This window comes from Myxocyprinus asiaticus, chromosome 15 (assembly GCF_019703515.2).
Source record: "Myxocyprinus asiaticus isolate MX2 ecotype Aquarium Trade chromosome 15, UBuf_Myxa_2, whole genome shotgun sequence".
Lineage (NCBI taxonomy): Eukaryota > Metazoa > Chordata > Actinopteri > Cypriniformes > Catostomidae > Myxocyprinus > Myxocyprinus asiaticus.
In genome coordinates this window covers 41,744,720-41,770,202 of record NC_059358.1, presented here as the reverse complement: position 1 = coordinate 41,770,202, position 25,483 = coordinate 41,744,720, and the positions used below count along the sequence as shown (strand labels likewise).

Below are 25,483 nucleotides of genomic sequence, written 5' to 3'. Positions count from 1 at the left end.
GATAAAAGTGTTTGCTCACAGCAGAAGCACTAGATACATCTTGCCATATCAAATCAAAATAGTAATTAGCAGTAGGCCGAGCGGCAACAGTCAGTCTGCCATGAGGATTGCAGGAGGCCTGCCAAGCCCATTCTGACCACTGAGTGGCAGACCAATTGCAGCTGCAGGGATGGACTCAAGCATCCCAAGACCTGCCTCAGAACTGCAGTGCTTTTCCTGATATCTCTCCTCAGGCATTCCTGAGCTGGAACGGACTCTGGATATATATCTTTTCCTGATATCTCTCCTCATGCATTCCTGAGCTGGAGTGGACTCTGGATGTATATCTGAAACACATTTTTGTGTTTATACAGGCAATCTTATAAGGCAAGCACAAAGGCCTTTAATGGAGCTTGACATTCTTATGTAGTCGCTTCAAAATACACTAGAATTTCGTACAAAGTGAGATGTTCATGCTTAGCATATGTGCTTGCTTTGTTAGCATTTGGACACTGAAAAATCAAGATAGTCCATTAAAGGAATAGTTGACCCAAAAAAATAATTCTGGCTTTTACTCACTGGCATGTCATTCCAAACCCTTATGACTTAGATTTAATTTGGAATTTTAGAAGAATATCCTAGCCGCTCCGACAAAAAGTCCATAAAAGTAGTCCATACTACTTTGTTCGAAGTCTTCTGAAGCCATACCATAGTTTTGCATTAGGAACAGACAGAAATGTAAGTTATGTATGGGATAATGTACAGTCAGCTAGTTATCGCAAAATAAACACCAACAGGGTGATCAGACTTTATCACCCTGAATGGGGTTTATTTTGCGAAAACAACTGGCTAACTCTACATTATTCAGCTTATTATAAGACTACTTGCCAAATATATAAATAATTTCAATGCAAATCAGTTTCATGTCCATTTATGTAATTAATTGATTAAAAATAAATTGATGAACTGCTGAATTCCACCTCCGGTTTGCATCCGAGTTCTGTTGGTGATTGTTTTGTAATTAATGAATGTTTAACTGCTCATTATCCAGCTTCTTAGAAGACTACTTGCCAAATAAATAAATAAATGAACATGAAACATTGATTTGACTTGAAATTATTTTATTAACTTGCAGAGATCCCGGATGACCGGTCTGATATATCTTAACCCTCTGGGGTCTGAGGGTGTTTTGGGCCCTGGAGAAGTTTTGACATGCCTTGACATTTGTGCTTTTTTCAGTTGCTTAAAAACATGTTAATGGCTAAAGTTTGATAACACTGTATTCAGCACAAACTGGGCTACAATAATATGTGAACAACATGTATGTACATGTTTGTATTTTTCAGAAAATAACGTTTATGCGTGGTTTTTGAAAAAACAAAAATGTTAAGTCACTGAAATAAGGCCATATAACACATACTAAACATTTGTTCACAAGACTTTTGAGAACTGGATCTTGTAGCCTAGAGTTTCTGCTACAAAATGATGTGACAACAATCCTGATCACTCATTCATACAAAACAATATAGTCATTTAACTTTTGTAAGACATAGTGTTAGAAAGGACATATGCGAGGAGGCGTGAATGATCATGAATATTGATGTGATTCACACCTGAGGAGACAAAGACCCCTCCCCTGAGAGAGAATGAATATGAGGAGACTTAATGATTGAATGTATTGTTTGTAGCATATACACAAAATCAAGTTTCAGTTAAAAGAAGTATTCTGACTATACATTTTCTTTACATAAAGACTTTACTTTAGACCTACACTACCTTTTAAAAGTTTTAGATCTGTAAGATTTGTTTATGTTTTTAAAAGAAGTCTCTTCTGCTCACCAAAGCTGCATTTATTTGATCCAAAATACAGCAAAAACAGTGATATTGTGAAATATTTTTACAATGTAATATAACTTTTCTATTTGAATATATTGTAAAATGCTATTTATTCCTGTGATCAAAGCTGAATTTTCAGCATCATTACTGCAGTCTTCAGTGTCACATGATCCTTCAGAAATCATTCTAATATGCTGATTTTCTAATATGGGCATATTTACAGCACATTTGACACATTTACACCTGAACAGATATTTGCAAGAACAAGCTTCATTGATGATAATGAGGCAGCATAAACACTAGTTAAAATATAATCTAAACATTCATATTATTTTTATATTATACTACATATCATATTTATATCATACAGCATACAATTTAAATACCTGCTTTAGCCGGAACAACATTTAAATGTAACTAAAACTTGCCTATTAGGACATATTTCAAATTTCAATACTCTGAATCCTGGCTGGCAAGTCTGGAAATAGTCCAACTAGTAAAATATGTCCATGTTTATATAAAATAGCATGTCAACTAATGTAAGTAAAACTAAATGACTTACTCATCTGAAATTGTATCCTCGGCTGGATCAAGTCGCTCTTCAAAATGCAAACGTTCCTCGTCGGATTCCCGCTCTTCTTCTGAGGAAAACTCTTCCTCACTATCTAGGACCATCTGTAGAGCTTCCTCACCTGTGTAGCGTGCCATCTTCAAAACGCGCTGAAAAGTGAATGAATTTAATGATGAACTTGATATATTTTAAGGCACTGTTGGGGGCGTTTACCATTTGCATTGATCGCCTCAGCACATCACCGTATGAATAGCGCGCTCTGCTGGTGGGTGTGATCTTATTAGTGATAATTAGCTGAGTCAGGAGAAACTGTACATCGCTTTGTTTCATACAGATTACATTGCAGGAGAATATTTGTTTTAAATTTGAATTGTTTTATTTAAAAGTAGACATTTTAAGCTTTCTTTAGACATATGTTTCATGTTTGTCTGATAAATATTCGTGGAGTTTCAGTTCATTTTCGTGACGTGTTCCAGAAAGATGCTCGCGGAGACAGAGACAGCTGAAACGCATCCTGTTTATTTTCTTTATTTTACAAAAGCACAAGATTGTGTTGTTATTGTGAGTGTACACAAATAAAAGTAGACCATTTATGGTTTCTAATGATGTCTTACACTTATCTGTATGCCCAAAAATGACTGGGTATTTTAAGTTGTTTCTGCTGTTATGCAGAAAAAATCCAGCAGGATGCGCTGGTGCATCTGTCAACCCCAGAAGGTTAATCACCAGATGTGCAGTTGTTACTCAGAAATATCAGACCACTAGATGGTGCCAGAGATGTTCACAAGTCTTTCTTCTGAAGTCCAAGTCAAGTCCGGAGTCTTTAACGCTGGAGTCTGAGTCATGTTTCGAGTCATGAGTCAGAGTCGAGTCTCAAGTTACATCTTTCATGCTTTTAAAAAAAAAAAAAAACATTTACTCAATCATATTTATTAAACTGCATTATATAGCCAAAATGTATGATCTTTGGAAAATCCAGAATACTAAAAAGAATCTACCAGAACTTGTAAAATGTATTTTACTGATTTCATTTTATTTTATGATTTCACAGACTTAATTAACTTATCCTGTACTGTTTCCCGTAATAAAGGTGCTGCAGTTTTAAAACCACCTGCCTAATATTGTGTAGATCAACCACGTGCCGCCAAAGCAGCGCCAACCCACATCTCAGAATTGCATTCTGAGATTATATTTTTCTCACCACAATTGTGGTGGTTGGTTATCTGAGTTTCTGTAGACTCTGTCAGTTCGAACCAGTCTGGCCATTCTCTGTTGACCTCTCTCATCAACAAGGCATTTCCATCTGCAGAACTGCTGCTCACTGGATGTTTTTTGTTTTTGTCACCATTCTGAGTAAATTCTAGAGACTGTTGTGTGTGAAAATCCCAGGAGATCAGCAGTTACAGAAATACTCAAACCAGCCCATCTGGCATCAACAAACATCCATGCGATTATCTTATCAGCCAATCGTGTGGCAGCAGTGCAGTGCATAAAATCATGCAGGTACGGGTCATGAGCTTCAGTTAATGTTCACATCAACCATCAGAATGGGGAAAAATGTGATCTCAATGATTTGGATTTGGCTGGTTTGAGGATTTCTGTAACTGCTGATCTCCTGGGATTTTCACACACAACAGTCTCTAGAATTTACTCAGAATGGTGCCAAAAGTAAAAAACATCCAGTGAGACAACAGAGAATGGCCAGATTGGTTCGAACTGACAAAGTCTACGCTAACTCAGATAACCACTCTGTACAATTGTGGTGAGAAGAATAGTGTCTCAGAATGTTATATATACTATGAAATGATTGATAAAATGAAGCGGTAGGTTTAAATTGACTCAACCTCAGGTTGGCAATCCTAATGAGCTATATACAGTAGCTACACTGCCCAATGTTTGTGACAGTATTAGCAAGTTTTGTGTGTTAATTAATGTGACCGTACACACGGGTAGGGTTGCCAATTTTTTAGTTGTAGAATAAAGGACACTCTCTCAATTGTTGACTGGGGGTGAGCAGATGTGGTGTGGTTTGTTGCAATGGCGGTTGACATTTCTTTGGACTTTTTTAGACGGTCCCTTACCCACAGTAGGCAACATTAACAACGAATATCAAGGTTAAATTAACGATCTTGAATGATTTCACTCTGACGCCATCTGACCAGCTTGAAATACGGGACAAATCACGTCCGGGATTGATTCGATACAGAACGCGACTTTTCGTCTTTAAATACAGGACAATCCCATATTTTACGGGACGGGTGGCAAACCTACACATGGGGAAATGTGACGCAGATGTAACAAAGCCATACAAATATCAATAGTTAAGGTTAAAAGACTCGAGTCATTTTTAAATATTCTCAAGTCTGAAGCCATTTCATGTCGATTCTGAAGTCTATTAAAATGCGACTCCAGTGTGTCTCGAGTCTGAGTCTCTAACTCGAGTCCGCATCTCTGGACGGTGCCATTGACCAATCAGAGTAGAGTATTCCAGAGAACCGTGTAATAATCACTGATAACCTTCCCTTAAAGTGCACTGTTATCCACTTTGGGTCATCGATTTAATGAGTTGAACTCGAGAACCAGATCAGTACTATTTCTAAAGTCATTCAGACTGGTTTTGTGAACTGCATCAACCAATTCATTGCTAAATTCTGGACTCAATTGGATCATGAACGTGCCAAGAAGAGCTAGTGCTGATGTCAAGATTTTCAATGAATAATTTGTCTTTTGTGTTCTTGGATTAAATATAAGCTTGTGGTTTTGGAACGACTTGAGAATGAATCAGTAATGCCAGAATTCTCATTTTTGGGTGAACTATCCCTTCAACAGTCGGCACTTAAATCTATCTAGTTAGTAGATTTCAAGGTTGGCTTTGTATGAGAGGAACTATAAACCTTATTCACAGCAGTAACATATTTGATTTTTGACATGAATAAAAATGAGGGATAGACTTACAGTCTCTTCAATGGCATGCACTGTATAAAGCCATATAAAGCTCCTTGATCACAACTAATTCTTTGTTGTCTACTGAATTGTTTTTTTGTTTTGTTTTTTGGAAAGAGGAAGGTTTTGACCACGGAACAATCAAAAACAGTTTAAACAACAATATAACCCATTAAAGAGATGGCAAGTGGATCCCTCACATCCTTGTTTTCATCCTGGTCAAAAATCAAACATGGTGCTACTGTGAATCAGACCCCTCTAAGCTTTTCTGAATTTTAGATGACTCAGTGTCTTTAATGTAAATAAGAGTAGTGTTTAGCTATGTGGGACTGGACTTGCTCAGCTCCTGTGTATTGGCTTTATACCTCATTTTACAGCCCTTCAAACACTTAAACATAAAAAAGAGCAGCAGTACTATACTGCAAGACCCATATTACTAACACACACACTGTCCTAACCAGGCACAATTTGACTAGTTATCAGCAACAACTCATTTGTCTGTCTGGATTAAACATCTCATTCATTTTTTTTTATAGGCAAATTAATTTTTTTAAGATCCCTTTAAAGAGAGAACTACTGTGAGCTCAGAGGTTGTTAACCGATGGTATATGGCTTCAGCAAAAGCATTGGTGCCCATTATTTCAACTTAGGAATTGTATTTATTGAAAAGAGATCCACCAATCAGAGAGTTGCGGTCAACAAAGCGTGCCAAAAAAGCTCTGCAGCGACCACGCACTTCCATGAAAAACTGTGAATGATATAATTCTCTCAAACTCCCTACACTCTCAGACTGCTTATATAATTTGGATATATCGAATATTGTGCAGTAAAATAAAAATACATTGTTTTTATAATTACAATAAACAACTTAGTCAAGTCATTTGTATAGCGCTTTTTACAACACATTGTTTCAAAGCAGCTTTACAGGAAATCATGCATTAACAAAAACAAAAAATTAAACTAATATCTATAATGTCTTACAGTGATCATTGTGTAGTTCGATTAAATATGATTATTTAATTTCTATACAAATTGTACAAATCGTTTTTAATTCAATTACATCATTGGCAATGCCTCATGAAAGACAGCAAGTACACATTCTTGTACATTTGTCCAATGTCCAAAAACTGTTCTGCTTCAACTCAAAGTTTGAAATGTTGTGATTCCCCTCTGAGCTGGTTGGTTTGGTTCATGGCTTAGAAATAATTCATAAAATGTTATTAAATTCCTATAAAAGAAATTTGAAAAATACTTCTGGAACCAAGATGACTAAAAAGTGGGCAGTCACGGTCTCTTCTCTTGAAGTGATGTCCACCAAACATTAATTTGTGATCCCATTTTCATCTTTTAATCAATAATCCTGGGGATGTCTGGAATGGTTGTGTAGTCACGCTGTAGTACATTGTAGAAGTGTCGACTAGTTTGGTCCATTTACCCTGCTAATTTAAATGAACAAACAAAATGTCTTGTTCCTTGTCATGGTTGCTCATGACAAACTCTCAGATAGCTCTACACACTTGTATCTTTATTGTATCACACCTTGTAAGGACACAGTCTAATACTCCTGACTATTTTATTTTGCCAGCTTGATCCTCCATATCCAAGTCATGTTCTTTAGTTCATTTTCAAAAATCATGATATAGTGCTTTGACTCAAACTGCTACCAAATAAGTAATACAACCAAATCTGTTCTCTGCAGGAGGAATGTTTCCTGAACTTGGAGGCGCCCATCAACAGAGTGTGTGGTTATGACACGCCTTTCCCGCACATCTTTGAGCCCTTCTACATCCCTGATAAATGGAAGTGCTTCGAAGCCGTCAAGCGTATGATCAACTTCTAAAACATAGGTATACTTTTTAGGCCACATGTACCATTTGAAACTGAATCACTGTCAATCGCACCTTTCTGCACATCTTTTGGATTCAGCCATTGCAAAATAGGAAATTTGTTCAGATTTGATTACTTTCACAGCATGTTATTGTATTGCTGTACAGTTGCCTGGAATATTCATGCCCTGTGCACAGCAAAATTGATTCTTGTCTTGGGGTGTAGAGACAGACATGCAACACTGTTACATAGATGAGTTTACTTCCTAGTTAAGAGTAGTAAACACAAAATGTGTCATTATTTACTCACATTTAATATAGTTTCAAACCCATATGCTGTTATTTTTTCATAGGACACAGGAGGATTTTTTGAAGATTCATAATGCACTTCTTTTTTGGAGCAGCTATGGCTCAGGTGGTAGAGTGGGTTGGTGGTTCGATTCCTTGGGCAAGACACTGAACTCCAAGTTGCTCCCAATGGCAGGCTAGCACCATTGGTGTGTGTGAATGAGTCACAGTGTAAAGCACATTGAAAACTGCTAAGGTTTAAAAAAAAAAAAGTGCTATGTAAGTGCAGACCATTTACCATTTTCCATGCAATGACCAGTCAAACGCTAAAAAAGGAGCTCTATATTCACAGAATTTTCATTTTTGGGTGGGATATTTCTTTAAATGCACTTGACTGGCCGTCCTGTGTGTATTTGGACTAATACTTTCTCCTCTATATATATTCACAGATGAAACTGATCAAGAACTTGAAACTCTTCCTCTATATTGGTGAACAAACCAGACAGTGATGACCTCACCATCATCGCTAATTAGGTTGCTCTCTGAAGAGGGAACAATTTTTCCAGACAGGCTGCCATTTTTTGGGAAACTTCAGAGAACAACCTGGATCTTTTATCTGGAGAATGTCAATGGTCACTGGATGAAACTTGTTTCATGAACACTAATATGTTTATATCATATGGGTACTTCAATATTGTATCTAGTAGTTGGATGTCTGTTCTCATGCTGTTACCTTGATGTCACATGTTTTTGTTCTTTTTCCCTTATGCATAATTGGGAGTCAGCTAATTAAACGGCTGGATTTTGCGGTGATATTGTTACTGTCTACCCTTTTATCCGTACCATCCCAGTTCAAAAAGCTTTGGTTTAATTGGATAAATAGGTTCTGTTTCAAAACCTAGCAAGCTCAAATATCACACAAAGAGCACTCCTAGCATGAAGCACAATAGACAATTGATTCCAAAAGATTTTCATGTTAGCATGTTGCCAAGCTAATGACTTGATACGCTAATAAAAGTACAAAAATACATAGCATAAACAAATATTGGGTGAAATGAAGTTTTTTTTTGTTTTGTTTTAACTAGTCTTATTTAACAACTTGATTTTTGTGTGTGGTATTGATTGAAATACAAGTGAATTTGTAATCAATTTCTCTTAGCTCCATTCAATCACAATGCACTATGGAATTGCCCAGAATGTATTCATGAAAGATACATGCAGGATTGCCTTAAAATTGACAAAGACAGAAACAAACACCATGACCTAATCAGACCTAAGCAGTCAGGTCATGGAAGCTTAAAACCATACAAACAAGAAATCTGATGACAGTTACTTATGTTTGTTCTACTGTTAAAGGGATATTTCAACCAAAAATGAAAATTCTCTCATTTACTCACCCTCATGCCTTCCCAGATGTGTAGGACTTTCTTCAGAACACAATAGAAAAATATCTCAGCTCCGTAGGTCCATACAATGCAAGTAAATAGGTGCTAAAACTTTGAAGCTTCAAAATCCACAGCATAAAAGTAATCCATATGACTTCTGTGGTTTAAGCCATAACTTCTGAAGCGATATGATAGGTGTGGGTGAGAAACAGTTTTGATCCAGTCCCAGTCTAGGGTTGGGAAAACCATAACAAGTGCAAAAAAGGCTTCAGGAGGGGCAAAGGCCAAAATAACAAAGTTAACATTTCTAAAGGGGGAGTCAACTAACTTTCCTAGAAAAGAAAACTGAAATAAACATACTCAAACTCCTTTCAACCCAAAAACAAGAGAAAACAGATACTGAAACAAAATGGCACCCACCTCCCTACAAATGCTCCCCACATAATCAGTCCAAGGCACACTTGACTTAAGACAATACTTTTTAACATCAGTTCACTCAACAAGCACAAATGCAATTTCAAGCAATATACAACAACTTCGCAAGCATAACAACACATCTGAGCCAGGAGAGGGGTGACAGGGAATGAAGCTTTCCAGCAGCTTTTATCCTCCATCAGCTCACAGCCAGACCAATCAGGAGAACTCCTCATTAGTGCTCTCACCTGGTAGTGATTGGAGTGAGAGGGAGAACAAGAGAGAGTAGAAAAGCCAGGGGAAAAACAGACATGCAAAACTAAACATTCCCACCCCAAAATACACAACCAAAACAGATACAATATTACACCACAATGAATACGTCTTACGACGTCATACCTCCCCAACGAAAAGATACAAACAAATGATCACAAATAAAAATACGCCCAGGGACGTAACAGATCAATATTTAAGTACTTTTTTACTCTAAAACTCTACTTTTAACTTTCACTTTTACATCTGAGTCACATGTGGTTCCTGTTTACTTTCACTTTCACATCTGAAAGTGAAAGGTAAAGTGAAGATTTAGAGTAAAAAAGTACTAAATATTGATCTGTTTCTCACCCACACCTACCATATCACTTCAAAAGACATGGATTTAACTACTTGAGTCTTATGGATTACTTTTATGATGGATTACTACAGTGCTGAAATATTCTTCTAAAAATCTTAATTTCTGTTCTGCAGAAGAAAGAATGTCATACACATCTGAGATGACAAGAGGGTGAGTAAATCATTTAAAATTTTGTGTGAACTATCCCTTTAAGGAATATGTGACACATTTTTTTTTTATTTATTTATTTTTTTGTAGATTGGAGCAATGACTGATGAAAATGGGGCTTTGACACCACAGGTAAAAATCCAATTTTAAAATAAATGAGGAAACAAACATTAAACCTTTATTTAAAACAGCAATAATAATTTGCTGTATAACTAATGTTTAAGGTAGTGTTTAAGGTGAAGAGAAGCATCAATTTCTTTCAAGAACAACAAATATTTTTGTGTATTTAATGGGTAATGTATATATAAAGGCAGTCATTAAAGGAAATATTAAAAATACTTTATTTTCTGTACATTACTGCAGCAGAAATTTGTGAGGGTGAAAGCTTGTTGCATTAATGCTGAGATTAAAGTTCTTTGTTTGACTGATATAAATGCATAAGATGCGTTTTGAGGGTGTGGAAAGAACCAGATCAGTTTGAAATCAAGCAGAAATACAGTAAAGTGAATTTTACTAAAAACGGACTCTCCAATATTCTCATTTAAGTATTTCAACTTTTGTAAAACCTTGCATTTTACCTCAATGTCCTTGTGACACACCAACAACATTGAAATCAATGGTAGCACTACATTCTTTAATGCAGCGTAAATGCAAGGGTGTAGGTACCCTTACCGATATGTGAAAGAGACCTTGGCCTTGAAGAGTATTCTCAGTGCGCCTAAGCCTTCCAACCACTAACTGTGGACAGAATATAAAGATAAAATTGTGTCTTTAATTTTGGTCGCAGTGCAAGCGGAATGTGACCGCATTGGCGAGCCTGGCCGCTCTGTTGGGCGCTGGCAGCTGAGATGACCTCAGGTTGAGGGTATTCTAGCTTTCATGAAGTATTTAAAAAATTTTAGTAGTTTATTCATTATTATTATTTATTTTATTCTATTTTAGTCTTATCAACATTTTGTGTTGATCATCATAATTTTATATTATGAGTGCTAGAGAGGGCATCAGCAGCTGCATTATGCTGTCTTGGGTAGTATTTCACCTCAAAATTGAAAACAGCTAGTTGAGCGATCCTTCTTTGCTTAATTGCACCAAGCTTGGCCGTTTTTAGATAGCACAGAGGGTTGTTATCTGTGATGACCACAAACTTGGAACCCAGCAAATAACCACGGAAATTTCTCAGAAGCTCAAGCTTCATGCTACTGTCATTTCTGTTATTCCTTTCTGCTTTACGAAGTCTCCTACTGGCATAAGCTATGACTCTTCTACACTAATCCTGCTGCTGGTATAAGACAGCATCCAGGCTGTCACTGCTTGCATCAGTCTCCAGTGTGAAAGGAAGTTTGAGGTCTGCATACCCTAACAGAGGAGCAGAAGTATGCTTCTGCTTCAGCAGCTCAAACACTGATTGGCACTCTGATGACCACAAAGCACTAAACTCTCTCTTTGTGGTGCCAAACTGCTTGATACACAGGTTCACAAAATCATTGAGAGGGCCGGCAATTCTAGATAAAACCCTCAATGAACTTTATGTAGTTACTACAGAACCCTGAGTATGAGTGTAATTCCTTAACTCTACTGGGAATTTTCCATTGCTTGACCACTTCAACTTTACCTTGATCAGTATCAATACCTCGAGCTGAGATCTGATGACCTAGGAAAGTTACTTCTTGCTGCAAGAAATGATACTTTTCAGGCTTAACTTTGAGACCTGTTTCTTTTAGTCTGTTAAAGACTATGCCCAGTCTCTGCAAGTGCTCAGGGAAAGTGGGCAAGTACACTAGTATGTAATCAAGGTACACTAGCATGATCTGAAAAATTAGATCAACTATGGAAGCCTGCAAAAGACGCTGAAACGTTGAAGGTCCATTGCAAACCCCAAAGGGCATCCAAGAATACTAATGATCCCAAATGGAGTCGTAAATGCAGTCTTAAGCCTGTCTCATTCATGGACAGCAACCTGATGATATCCACTAGCTAAATCTATGGAAGAAAATAACTTTTCTCCTTGTAGTGCATCAAAGCTGTCCTAGGCAGAGAAAATGCATCTCGCTTGGTCTTTGAGTTCAGCTGCCTGTAATCGACACAAAGCCTGAGACTGCCTTCAGTTTTCCTAACTAGCACGATAGATGAAGCATAAGCACTAGTGCTTTCTTGGATCACTCCTTTCTTCAGGAGCTTGGTGTTATGTTCTCTGACTTCCCTATACTCAGTGGGTGGGATACGCCTATAAGGCTGGGCCACCGGTACATCATCCACCACATGAATCTCATGTTTAACTTTGTCTGTAAAACTGAGGTCTTCATCCTCGAGAACAAAAACATCAGAGTACTTCATCAACAAATCAATCAGCTCTGCCTGCTGTTCAGGACACAAGAGATGGAACAATAATCAGACCGCCAGGTAAGGGTGTGTTCACTTGTTCTAACAGGAAGTCCCATGAACCATCATTTAAAATACTCTTTGCTCCTTTGACCATTACCATTGTAAATGATGAAGCAGGTATGTAAACCATGTCTTATACAGCTACTCAGACTACGCTTCGCTTCTCTAGACTGCTGGCACTCTGCATCTGCTGAAATGCCTCCCTCCAATCAGACTGCAACTCTCCACCTAGGGTAGTATCAAACTCTGCATGAACCACTCATCTACATCTGCTAATGATGTTCATGCCAATGAGGGCTGGTACAGCAGAAGAGTTTTGTGAGTCTCTGACTACTAGAAAACCACATTCTGGTAGGGTAATATCCATGGTTTCAACCTCCAAATCAAGATAACCTAGGTAAGGTATGTCTAAACCGTTGGCAGCTGTAATCTTCAGCCAACCTGCTGTGGACATATCATATCATCATACATAGCATATACAGCTGAAGTCAGAAGTTTACATACACTTAGGTTGAAGTCATTAAAAAAAAAAATTGTAACCACTCCACAGATTTCATATTAGCAAACTATAGTTTTGGCAAGTCGTTTAGGAAATCTACTTTGTGCATGACACGAGTAATTTTTCCAACAATTGTTTACAGATGGATTGTTTCACTTTTAATTGACTATATCACAATTCCAGTGGGTCAGAAGTTTACATACACTAAGTTAACTGTGCCTTTAAGCAGCTTGGAAAATTCCATAAAATGATGTCAAGCCTTTAGGCAATTAGCCAATTAGCTTCTGATAGGAGGTATACTGAATTAGAGGTGTACACAGTGCCTCTTTGCTTGACATCATGGGAAAATCAAAAGAAATCAGCCAAAAAATTGTTGACCTCCACAAGTCTGGTTCATCCTTGGGATCAATTTCCAAATGCCTGAAGGTACCACGTTCATTTGTACAATCAATAGTATGCAAGTATAAACACCATGGGACCACGCAGCCTTCATACCGCTCAGAAAGGAGATGCATTCTGTCTCCTAGAGATGAACATAGAATGGTGCGAAAAGTGCAAATCAATCCCAGAACAACAGCAAAGGACCTTGTGAAGATGCTGGAGGAAACAGGTAGGCAAGTATCTATATCCACAGTAAAACGAGTCCTAGATCGACATAACCTGAAAGGCTGCTCAGCAAGGAAGTAGCCACTGCTCCAAAACCGCCATAAAAAAGCCAGACTCCAGTTTGCAAGTGCACATGGGGACAAAGATCTTATTTTTTTGGAGAAATGTCCTCTGGTCTGATGAAACAAATTGGCCATAATGACCATTGTTATGTTTGGAGGAAAAAGGGTGAGGCTTGCAAACCGAAGAACACCATTCCAACTGTGAAGCATGGGGGTGGCAGCATCATGTTGTGGGGGTGCTTTGCTGCAGAAGGGACTGGTGCACTTCACAAAATAGATGGCATCATGAGGATGGAAAATTATGTGGATATATTGAAGCAACATCTCAAGACATCAGCCAGGAAGTGAAAGCTCGGTCACAAATGGGTCTTCCAAATGGACAATGACCCCAAGCATACCTCTCCAAAGTTGAGGCAAAATGGCTTAAGGACAACAAAGTCAAGATATTGGAGTAGCCATCACAAAGCACCAATAGAAAATTTGTGGGCAGAACTGAAAAAGCATGTGCGAGCAAGGAGGCCTACAAACCTGAAATTCCAGCAACTTATTGTGAGAAGCTTGTGGAAGGCTACCCAAAATATTTAACCCAAGTTAAACTATTTAAAGGCAATGCTACCAAATACTAACAAAGTGTATGTAAACTTCTGACCCACTGGGAATGTGATGAAAGAAATAAAATCTGAAATAACTCATTCTCTCTACTATTATTCTGACATTTCACATTCTTAAAATAAAGTAGTGATCCTAACTGACCTAAGACAGTGAATGTTTTTTATGATTAAATGTCAGAAATTGTGAAAAACTGAGTTTAAATGTACTTCAACTTCAACTGTATGCTATGATATGGTAGATCATATCATAGCATATCTTCATCCTCCCCAGACAGGTGTTCTCTGAAGAAACTCTCAGAAATAGTACTGACTTGGCTTCCTGTATCAAGTAAACAAGAGGCTATTACTCCACTAATCTTTAGATTAGGGACAGGAAATTTTACCACATTATGCTGGAGTAGTTAGTCACGACAAGTATCAATATTGGCTGAGCCTATGGACTGCCCTCACACTGCCTGGCTCACAGCATACAAGGGTGTAAGTTTCCCCTGCTGCACTAATGATTTAGCATTCTCTGTGACAGTCTGTTTGTTTTTCTTCATACACCTCTTAGCTATGTGTTCTACACCATTACACCTGAAACTTATTGGCTGGCCATCATCTGTAAACTTTGGCTGCATCTTGGCTTTACTATGAGCCATAGGTTCTGACTTAGTGCACCTCAAAGTGAATTTCTTGACAGCTTGTGTTAGCTCTCCTATAGCTTTTCCTTGTTCTGCTACAATGTTTAAAACTTCTTCGAGTAGCATGGTTTTTCTCAGGTATACCTACAGCAGCGCACTGAGCTTCTGCTGTCTCAGAAACTGCAATCTTGCATTTCTGTTTTACTTGTTATAATTGTTATTGTTTTTTAATGTTGAATTTTGGTTTTCTTATTGATATGATATGTTGAAAGGTTTTTATTAGGTTTTCTTTTCTTAATTTTATATAGTATTTTAAGCGGCTACGTTCTGGCTCTCATTGAGGATGCTCTCATATTAATCAACTACTAAGGACGCCCATATAATGGCAGCACATAAAGAGATTCTACTCTGGGTTGTGATTCTGGTGTTTGTGACTTTGGTCTGTCAAACATGTTCGATGGCATCTGGAAATGGGAGACTACCTATAATATATGCACGTGATGCCCTCATGTTGTTTCGCTTTGCTGGTTCCCCCACAGCTGTGGAGTTACTGGATTTGCCAAGAGCGGTGAGAGCCCAGCAGGATAAAAGACACTCTAGGAGAATACAAAGAGGGGGTATTCATCAGCATTTTCGACGTAGAGGGTACAGACCGCCCTTGCCAGCGATAATTCTGAGCAATGTGAGATCGCTGACAAACAAAATGGAGGACTTACGCATCCACGCTAAGGCCTGCTTCGAGTACAGGGAAGCGGGCCTGATGGTATTCACGGAGACCTGGCTGCATCCAGATATGGCCAGCTCGCAATTTGAGGTGGATGGTTTCTCGGTTCGGTCTGACCTAGACGCATCATCAGGCAAAAATCGAGGTGGGGAAGTGTGTGTGTTTGTGAACGACAGATGGTGCACTCAGTTCACAGTGAGAGACACGGTTTGTAATCATGATGTGGAACTGCTTTGCCTAAGTTTGCCTAACCCTTTGACTTACCAAGAGAATTTGGGAACATTATTATTTGTGGGGTTTATGTTCCTCCTGGGAATGCATTGAGAGCGGCGGAGTTTATTAATGACTGTATTCAACAACAACTTCAATGCACTCCTGGTGCACCTGTTTTAATATTAGGAGATTTTAATCACTGTAAATTGGAATCATCACTAGCTGGGTTTGAGCAATATGTTAAATGTGCTATAAGAGACTCTAGAATTCTGGACAAATGCTATGGGAATGTAAAAATGGCCTATAAGGCAAGACCTAGGCCCCCTTTGGCAAGTTCTGACCATAATACTGTCTATCTTATTCCAACATATAGAACAATATTGAAAAGTTCTAAACCTGTTACCAAAAACATATCGGTATGGTCAAAGAATAGTATTGAGACTCCGAAAGGTTGCTTCTTATGCACTGATTGGGACATCTTCTACAGCTCCAACATTGATGAATCCACTGAAGTAGTAACAGATTATATAAAATTTTGCACAGATAATGTTATCTCTACAAAACAGATAATTATCTACCCAAACAATAAACCTTACATCACGAAAGAAACAAAGCATTGTATTAATAGGAAGAAAATTGCTTTTACAAATAATGATCGTGTGGCATTGAGGCTTGTTCAGAAGGAATTAAATCACTTGCTTAAGGCTGCTAGGAATAAACAAAAAAATATTTTAGAAGATAATTTTTATAATTCAAATTCTAAAAGAATGTGGAAATCAATGAAACATCACAAAAATGGAATCAGTAAAGAAAGGATTTTTTTTACAACTGATGATTTACAAAAGGCAAATGATCTGAACAGCTTCTACCTAAGGTTTGATGTTTCCAACTTGGATTCTGAATGTAATTCAGAGCTGAAGTCATTAGCTATTTCTGACTCAGATGAGAGTAGATTAATGAGAGTGCTAGCTCTCCAGTCCTCTTTACACTTTACACGAATGAGTGCTCAAACAGGCACTTCCAAAATTATATTCTTAAATATTCAGATAATACTGCAATATTAAGTTTATTAAACAAACATGATAGCACTTCTATTTATCATTCTGAAATTGAGTCGTTTGTTGGTTTGTTTGATACCAATTATTTAAATTTAAATACAAACGAAATGAAGGAGATTATATTTGATCCTACAGGCATTGGTGACCATAGCCCTGTATTCATACATAGCCAGGAAATTTGTCAAGTGCAGTCCTTCAAATATCTTGGAGTCTATATAGATAGTTCGCTCACTTGGGACAAACATGTTGATTTGATATGTAGTCGACTTTATCAAAGACTGTATTTTTTGCGTCGACTATGATACTATGGGGCGAACAACAAAATCCTTCTGCTTTTTTACCAAGCTATATAAGAGAGTGTTATCAGTTATGGTTTAACCACATGGTATGGAAACCTTACTGTGAAATAAAAATCTAGATTGACGCACCTGACGCATATTGCAATGAAATTGACAGGACAGAAGGACTATTATAGCATCCAGTCTCTGTATGAAGAGTGTACGTTAAGGGAAGCTAGGAGAATTTTAAGTGATCCATCTCACATTCTTTTTGTTAATTATGAATTGTTACCTTCTGGCAGGCGTTTTAGAACCCTTCGGTGTAAATTGAATAGTTCTAATAGTTCTAAATTAATTTGTGCCTTTTTCCATTAAATTGTTAAATGATGCCAAATGATTTAGATTGTATGCTTCTATCATGTTTGAATTTTTATGTATTTATTGATAGATATATTTTTATGATTGATGGATATGTATGCTGTGTTGAATTGTTGTGTATTTGATGTACCCATTGTATTGTTATTTATTATCTTTTTCGGGTGATGCTGAAATGTAGAAGTTGCCTATTGAGTCCACCCCAAGTTTCCCCCAACGGGGACAATAAAGTACATTCCATTCCATTCCATTCACATAATTTAAGTGAATGCATTTAAGTACTTGCTTAAATCACTCACAGTATTTTATGCATTTAACACATGCTTAAATCACCCAAAGCATTTTGTGCATTTTTAACCAGGCTTTAAGGACATGTATGACAGTTTAAACAATACAATTCTCATGACACATATTTAATGCAATATATAAGCATTTTGTGTAAAATGTTATATTTATCCAAGAATTCTCTACTGGTGAACAAATCCGGGAGTTCTCTTGCACAATGTAAGTTCTCACGTTTTTAACACGAGAGTGTGCCGGAAAGCAGGTGTCACAAAACTCCAGTGTCGCAAAACTCCGTTTCTTAAAATAAATTACATGAAATTTCTCCACTTGGCTACATATATTTTACACCCGTCCACTGAAGTACTTCAACTTGGGAATTAACATTACTTTCATTTGAACATCATATCTTTGGGTAAATCAGTGTCATTTTTTCCAAGAAATTATGTTAGTTTACGTTGACGCATAAAGTAATGGGAGCGTTAGCTTGTGTTGATGCAACGCGGAGATCGCGTCCAGTGTAGACAGGGAGTTGCTCGTGTGATATTATTTAGTATATCAGCACACTTGGAACAAGTCTCATCCAATCAGATTTAAGGTCTTAACTGTTGGACTAACTGTTGATGAATTGACTTTTAAAACAATATTAAGTCCTGTCCAACATTTTTACCAACACTGAGTATCCTGTTTCACTTGGAAATACGTCACATTATGAAATTAAAATGGGTTGCGAATGGTTTCATGTTGACATTCATATTTAAAACCAATTAAAATGTGCTTGTCACTAGTTTAATGAACATTTTGGACACTTTTATGCTGATCTTTTTTTTACTGGTTATTATGGCTACACTGAAGCTTCTTCAATAACCAGCTTAAAACAAGCTTTTTGCCAGTAACAGACCAGCACTGCCTATCTATGTAAAACCAGGTAAAAATATCTTGCAACATACGTACCTTGGTTCAAACCAAAGCTACCCCCCCCCCCAAGCAAATCAAATCTCAATTTGGGATGTACTTTTCTATACTGTACTGCCAGTTTAGTAAATTACAAATGTAAATGCTTATTTTTGACTCTATAAAGTGGCATGCCCAAATCAATTTATTAATAATTCACAACACCAGGAGATGTCCTGTAGATTTAGACCCTGACAAAATGCATTTTAGAAAACCCCTAGACATCCATAAATGTCACCTATTACAAGCAACCAAAGTAATGCTAAATAATTGAATTATTCAGGCAAAGTAATCAATGCATGACTTCAACACACTAGCTGTAATATTACGCTGTGATAGTCTAATGTAGAGAAGTTTTTAAATCCATTTATTTAATCCATAAACATCGAAGGATCACATTCAGTCAGTTAGATGATTGATCAAACAAAAGTATTTCCTGAGTTGTCAATATTTATCTGTGCACATTGATTTAGACACTATATCAAAAGGCTTGTAGGTCAAATCACCCAGACTCACCAGTCATGCATAAATCAGAGAGTTCTTCAGTTTAGTTCTGATATATAAAATAAATCATTTATTTTAAAGCTGAAGTGTGTAATTTCTGTGCCACTAACCGAAATTGCAAAAATAAACATTGTTTTCAAAAAGCTTTCTGAATTCACCCCCCTTCTTGGAACATCCCACTTTGGTTGCATTACAATTTAGCATCTTGTGCCATCAAGGCCACGTTTTAGGATTCAGTCAAGTTAAGTACAGTAGTTTGAAGGTTCTAGGTACAGCCCACTCTTTCCTATTTCTATGGTACAGTCCCAAGCTGAGGCAGCGCTGACTGCCCCCTGCTGACTGTGAAACACAAAAACATTAAAGCTTATTACGGAATTTACATATGGGTCAGGGGGGGATTTATTAATTGCATTTATTTTTTTACACTGTTTTTCATATAATTAATCACACTTAATGAACTTGTTAAATCATCAGCCCTTAACAGCCCTATTTATCCCCTGATATGTAGAATATTTTTTTTCTCAACAATAGAATAGACTTTTCTCTAAACTTAAATCCAAACTGTCAGATTAACACTCCAATCAAACATATTTAAATCTTACCATAAAGCACCATAAATTGTCCACCACAATGTTTTCAGATTCTTCTGAAAATCTAATCTATTGACTGCATAATATATTAAGTAAATAAGAGCATTCTGGGAAATTAAGTGTTCTTCAACCCTGGTATGTACAAAGGGCCTTATTCCTGATACATGAGCAGAACTAATTTTTTGTGTAAATTGTGCATTTTTATTATTATTTTGTTTTTACATAAATTGTCACATTCATGAAAGTTTTCGTATTTTCTAAATATACGTAGGTAGAAACAAAATTTATGCCTGCTTCTGACCATTTGTAAATTGTGCATAAAAGACATCCAAAGGTTTTGTGTTCTTTCAAGCAAATTGACAAAAGACTGAATTTTGAAGTGAAATGAATACACAGTATATATATATATATTACACTACCAGTCAAAAGTTTTGAAACACTTGACTGAAATGTTTCTCATGATCTTAAAAATCTTTTGATTGAAGGCGTATGCTTAAATGTTTGAAATTAGTTTTGTAGACAAAAATATAATTGTGCCACCATATTAATTTATTTCATTATAAAACTAAAATTTAATAAAAAAAAAATTAAAAAAAAGTTTTTGAAATTGATGACTTGGACCAAATAATAAATAAAAGCAGCCAATAAGTGCCCAACATAGATGGGAACTCCTTCAATACTGTTTAAAAAGCATCCCAGGGTGATACCTCGAGAAGTTGGTTGAGAAAATGTCAAGAGTACATGTCTGCAAATTCTAGGCAAATTGGGCATATATATATATATATATATATATATATATATATAGTGTGTGTGTGTGTGTGTGTATACAGTTGCAATCAAAATTATTCAACCCCCCCAAGACAGTAAGGATTTACAAAAGTAAGTTTTTCTGATGACCCAGAATTTTTAAACTTTACATCTATTTCAGTTGAGTGACACATTCAAAGTCCTAGTGTGAATATATAACCTAATATTTCTAAATAGCAGGAATTAAAATAAATAAAAAATAAATACAGCCATGTCATAATTATTCAACCCCTATTGCATGTAGCTGTTTCTTAAATATGTACGGCTACACAAGTAATTGTTTTAAAACAAAATTAAGTCATCAATCTGCAAAGGCACTTATTTAAGTTTTAAAATTTAAGTTTAGCTTTGTAACCAAAAATGTATTTCTATGAAAAAAATTCAATTAAAAATAAGCTGTCACAAAAGCTAATAGAGGAGATTATTTCATTACACAAGAAAGGTCATGGCTAAAGGTACATTTCTGAGGCACTTAATTTTCCAATAGACAGCACCATTCATAATTTTTTTAAAATATGGTACAACAGCAACCTTCTTGGGGTGTGGAAGAAAGCAAAACTTCACCAAGGGAAATGCTGACTTGAATATTCAAGAAGTAATAGGAAAGACCTGTGGAGTCCTGGAAGAAGGTTTTATAGACGTATGACACTAAACTGAAAATGAGTTTTAGACCCATGGGTCAGCAGTACGTCTGGAGTAAGATGGCAAGAATGACATCCCCATGGTCAAGCATGGAGGTGGGTCAGTCCTGTTATGGGTTTTTTTTGTGGCTGCAGGAAATGGCTATCCTGACAATGTGCCTGACGCCATGGATTATTTCAGGTATCAGGCCATTTTGGCATGAAAAATGTGATGCCTTCAGTGTGTAAATTGAAGCTCGTGATCACTGGACTTTCCAGCAAGACAATAACACCAAGGATACATCCAAAATAAAATCCAAAATATGGTTCAGGGATAGGTCTTGGAATGTCCTTAAATGGCCCTTTCAGTCCATCATTAAAATCCCTTTGCAAACCTTTGTTGGGATTTCAAGGAAGCAGTGGCAGCACAGAAACCAAAAAATGTCAATGAGCTGGAAGCTTTTGCTCATGAGAAATGTGTAAAAATTATAATAGAGAGGTGTCCGAAGCCTGAGAACACTTACCTGAAACATTTATTTGCCGTTATTAAGGTTAAAGGATGCTCCACAAATGATTGACTTTGGGGGTTGAATATTTTTGACATGACATTTGTGGAGAGAATTAGTTATTTTTTATTTTAAAATTTGGGTAAACTGCACTATATACATCGCATGGGGATAGCCTTACAGGGAACCGCCACATGCGGAGCACCTGCCCCAGAACAGGACTCTTAGTTAGCACGTGTATTGGGCCGGCAGCGAGTCTCTCCAAAAACTCGACTACCACAGGGTTCGGAGGAAGTCAACCAGGGAACAAAGTTTGAGAACACTACTGGGAATTAATGGCGCACGTCTTCAGCTCAAAAGGAGGTGGAAGGCGCTATGTGCAAGCGATACACCCGGCTGGCAATCCCAGGCTTTTCCGCTTGTATTGCGTGCCACTACCTGGGATGAAACCGGTTCCACCAGGAGGTTGTAGAACCTTGCAAAGGTGTTGGGTGTTTCACAGCCTTCTGCTCTGCAAATGTCTGTTAGAGAGGCACCCCTGGCCAGGGCCCAGGAGGCCGCTACACCCCTGGTAGAATGGGCTCGTAGCCCTACCGGGGGCGGCATGTCCTGGGCGTGATATGCCATAGTATTGCGTCAGTGAGCCAGTGGGCATTCCTCTGCTTGGAGACAGCGCTTCCTTTCCGCTGTGCACCAAAGCAGACAAAGAGCTGCTCAGAGATCCTAAAGCTCTGCGTACGATCCAAATAGATACGTAAAGCACGCACCGGACACAGCAACGACAGGGCTGGGTCTGCCTCCTCCTGGGGCAGCACTTGCAGGTTCACCACCTGGTCCCTTAAAGGGGTCGTGGGAACCTTGGGCACATAGCCCGGTCAGGGTCTCAGGATCACGTGAGAGTAGCCCGGACCGAACTCCAGGCACGTTTCGCTGACAGAGAACGCTTGCAGGTCTCCTACCCTCTTGATGGAGGTGAGTGCAGTCAGGAGGGCAGTCTTTAAGGAGAGTGCCTTAAGCTCGGCTGACTGCAAAGGCTCAAAGGGGGCTCTCTGTAGACCCTGAAGAACTACAGAGAGGTCCCATGAGGGAACGAGGCACAGTCTGGAGGGATTCAGCCTCCTGGCATCTCTCAGGAACCTGATGATCAGGTCGTGCTTCCCTAAGGACTTACCGTCGACTGTGTCGTGGCGTGGAAATTCGCCAGGGGGGGCTGTCGCAAGGAGCGTGAGGTCTGAGAACCACGTGTGACCAAGGGGACAACGTCGTCGGACGTACCAGCAGGTGGGGCCTTGCGGCGGGGCGGAGCTCAAGGTGCCACACCACGTCGTGGCCATGCTGAGTCTAGGGACATCGAAGCACTTACCTGGATCCTTGTGACCACCCCCGGAACAGCCTGGGACGGGGGAGGAAGAGGCCTGTCCTCGTAACCTGTGGAGACTGCCACATCGGGGACGGCTGTGTGCCACAGCTGGGCGCTCAGGGGCGGGAAGACCACAGCTGGAGTGCCAATCCTGCAAGGTAAAACCCGTGGACGGTAGTCATGATGACGACTGTGCACACTGGGTATGTGAGCCAGGGAGGAAGGAAACCACTCTTTTGCTGAACTGTTGGGTACCGCAGCCACTTGGGCATGTGGTGAAATCAAACAAAAAGGCAACAAAAGATTTTCCACCTGGCCCTCCACCGGGGGATGGAGTGGTCTTCTTACCAGCTCCAGGTGAGTGAGTTTCGTCGTCCCTGGGTCGCCCGTCTCAGGGGCGCTTTGACGAACTCCGTGGGTTCTTAGCGGCCGACTGTGAGACGGGTGGCGTCTGCTTCCTGCGGTGGGCTCCATGCCGGGGCCAGGCCGAAGGGGCGGGCTGTGGCGGAGCCGGTGCAGTCACTGCAGGGGGACGCCCTTGGCGATGAGCAGACGGGGTGCGGGATCTTGAGCCGCGCTGGGGCAGGATGTGCTGGATAGCCTCCGTCTGCTGCTTCACCGCCGAGAACTGCTGGGCAAAGTCCTAGATGGTGTCGCCGAATAGGCCAGCCTGGGAAATGGCGGCAGCAAGAAACCGTGTACTGTCGGCCTCACCCATCTCGACCAGGTTGAGCCAAAGGTGGTGCTCCTGGACCACTAATGTGGCCATCGTCCGCCCAAGAGACCACGCCGTGACCTTCGTCACTTGGAGCACAGTTCCTGCATGAAATCTGGGGCGTAACTACCCTCGTGCAGTTCTTTCAACGCCTTGGCTTGGTGGACCTGCAGGAGAGCCATGGCGTGCAGGGCAGAGGCGGCTTGTCCGGCAGCGCTGTAGGCTTTAGCCATCAGGGACGACGTGAACCTACAGGGCTTGAACGGGAGCTTAGGGCATCCACGCCAGTTGGCAGCAGGCATAGGTGCACCACGAGCGCCTTATCCACCAGGGGAATCGCCGTATAGCCCCTGGCCGCCCAGCCATCGAGGGTAGTGAGGGCAGGGGAATTGGGGCCAGGCAGTAAAAGGTGCCTCCCATGATTTCGTCAGCTCCTCATGCACTTCCAGGAAGAAAGGCACTGGAGCAGGCGTGGCTGCTTTGAGCCCAGGAAAGTATGTCCGTCATTTCTGCATCAGTCTGTGACTGGGCAATCGTCCCCGAGGGGGGGAGCCCAGCTGAGGTTTCTGCGTCTGACTGGACAAGCCCACTCTCCGATGCTGCGCTCGAGAGCTCATCATCTTTGCGGGCTCCGAACAAGAGGCCAGACTCGCCGTGAGACGAGCCGGCAGACTCATCCGGAAGCCCGACTGGGGCAGACGAGCGTGCTGGGGAATGGGAGGTCCGCGGGGATACCCTGTGGAGGCGATCCCATTGGGGTCCCCAAATCGCCCCCAGTGCTAGCCGCGCTGGCCTCATACCCGTAGGTAGAAGGACCAAGGCGGGGAGCCACTGGGGTGGCTTGCTTTCTTATGAAAGCAAGCCGTGACCGCAACGTTGCCATGGTCATGTTCTCGCAGTGAGAACATGAACCATCCACAAATGCTGCCCCCATGTGGGTCGCGCCCAGACACGAAAGACAGCGATCATGACCATCCGAAGTTGAGAGATAACGACTGCAACCAGGAATAACACACAATCGGAAAGGCATCTCTAAAAAGACGTGTCTTTAAAAAGACGTTCTGTGTGTGCCGCTCTTTTAGAGAAATATACTCTTTTAGAGGCAAAAGCTCTTTTGTAAGTCGCTTTGGATAAAAGTGTCTGCCAAATGAATAAATGACCTTTTAAAAAGGCAGTAATCACCATTCCCAGAGTGTCTGCCACTTTAGGGAGGTGTATGCTACTTCCAAACGTAGTACAGAGCAGGTGGCGCAGCTGTAAATACCTAAATAATTGAGACCTGGGAATCCCAAAATGTTGAACCATATTTTCAAAGGATCTCAACACTCCACTCTCATGTAGGTCACTGAACGTATTAACCTCCCTCACAATCCACTCTGTCCAGCAGAAAGGGGATTTATTAATACATAATTTTGGGTTCAGCCATATGCTCGAGGCAACATTTAAATAAATGTCCAAATTAAACACTCTGGACACATTTGTCCATACTGCATGCAAATGCGAGATAACGGAATGTAACTTAGCTTCTCCGGTTAGTTTGATAGAAAGGCTTTGCAATGGCAAAATAGGGGCAAGAACTTCCTGTTTAATACAAAACCAGGGAGGGGCTCTCTCAGGTGGAAGCGACCAATGGGCCAAATGTCTAAGACTGAATGCAAAATAATAAAAACAAAATCTTGGGTAGGCCTAGC

The 25,483-nt window shown here is 39.5% G+C and overlaps 1 protein-coding gene across 1 annotated transcript in view; it reads left to right on the top strand.

Moving 5' to 3' along the window:
- Window positions 1-8,256, top strand: part of LOC127452639 (2-oxoisovalerate dehydrogenase subunit beta, mitochondrial-like) — a 103,816-nt gene extending 95,560 nt beyond the window's left edge. The window contains exons 10-11 of the mRNA XM_051718268.1: window positions 7,029-7,176; window positions 7,893-8,256. Of these exons, the coding sequence (XP_051574228.1) occupies window positions 7,029-7,169 (141 nt within the window). The 3' untranslated portion in view covers window positions 7,170-7,176; window positions 7,893-8,256. The remainder of the gene's footprint in view (window positions 1-7,028; window positions 7,177-7,892) is intronic.
- The last annotated feature ends 17,227 nt before the right edge of the window (window positions 8,257-25,483 follow it).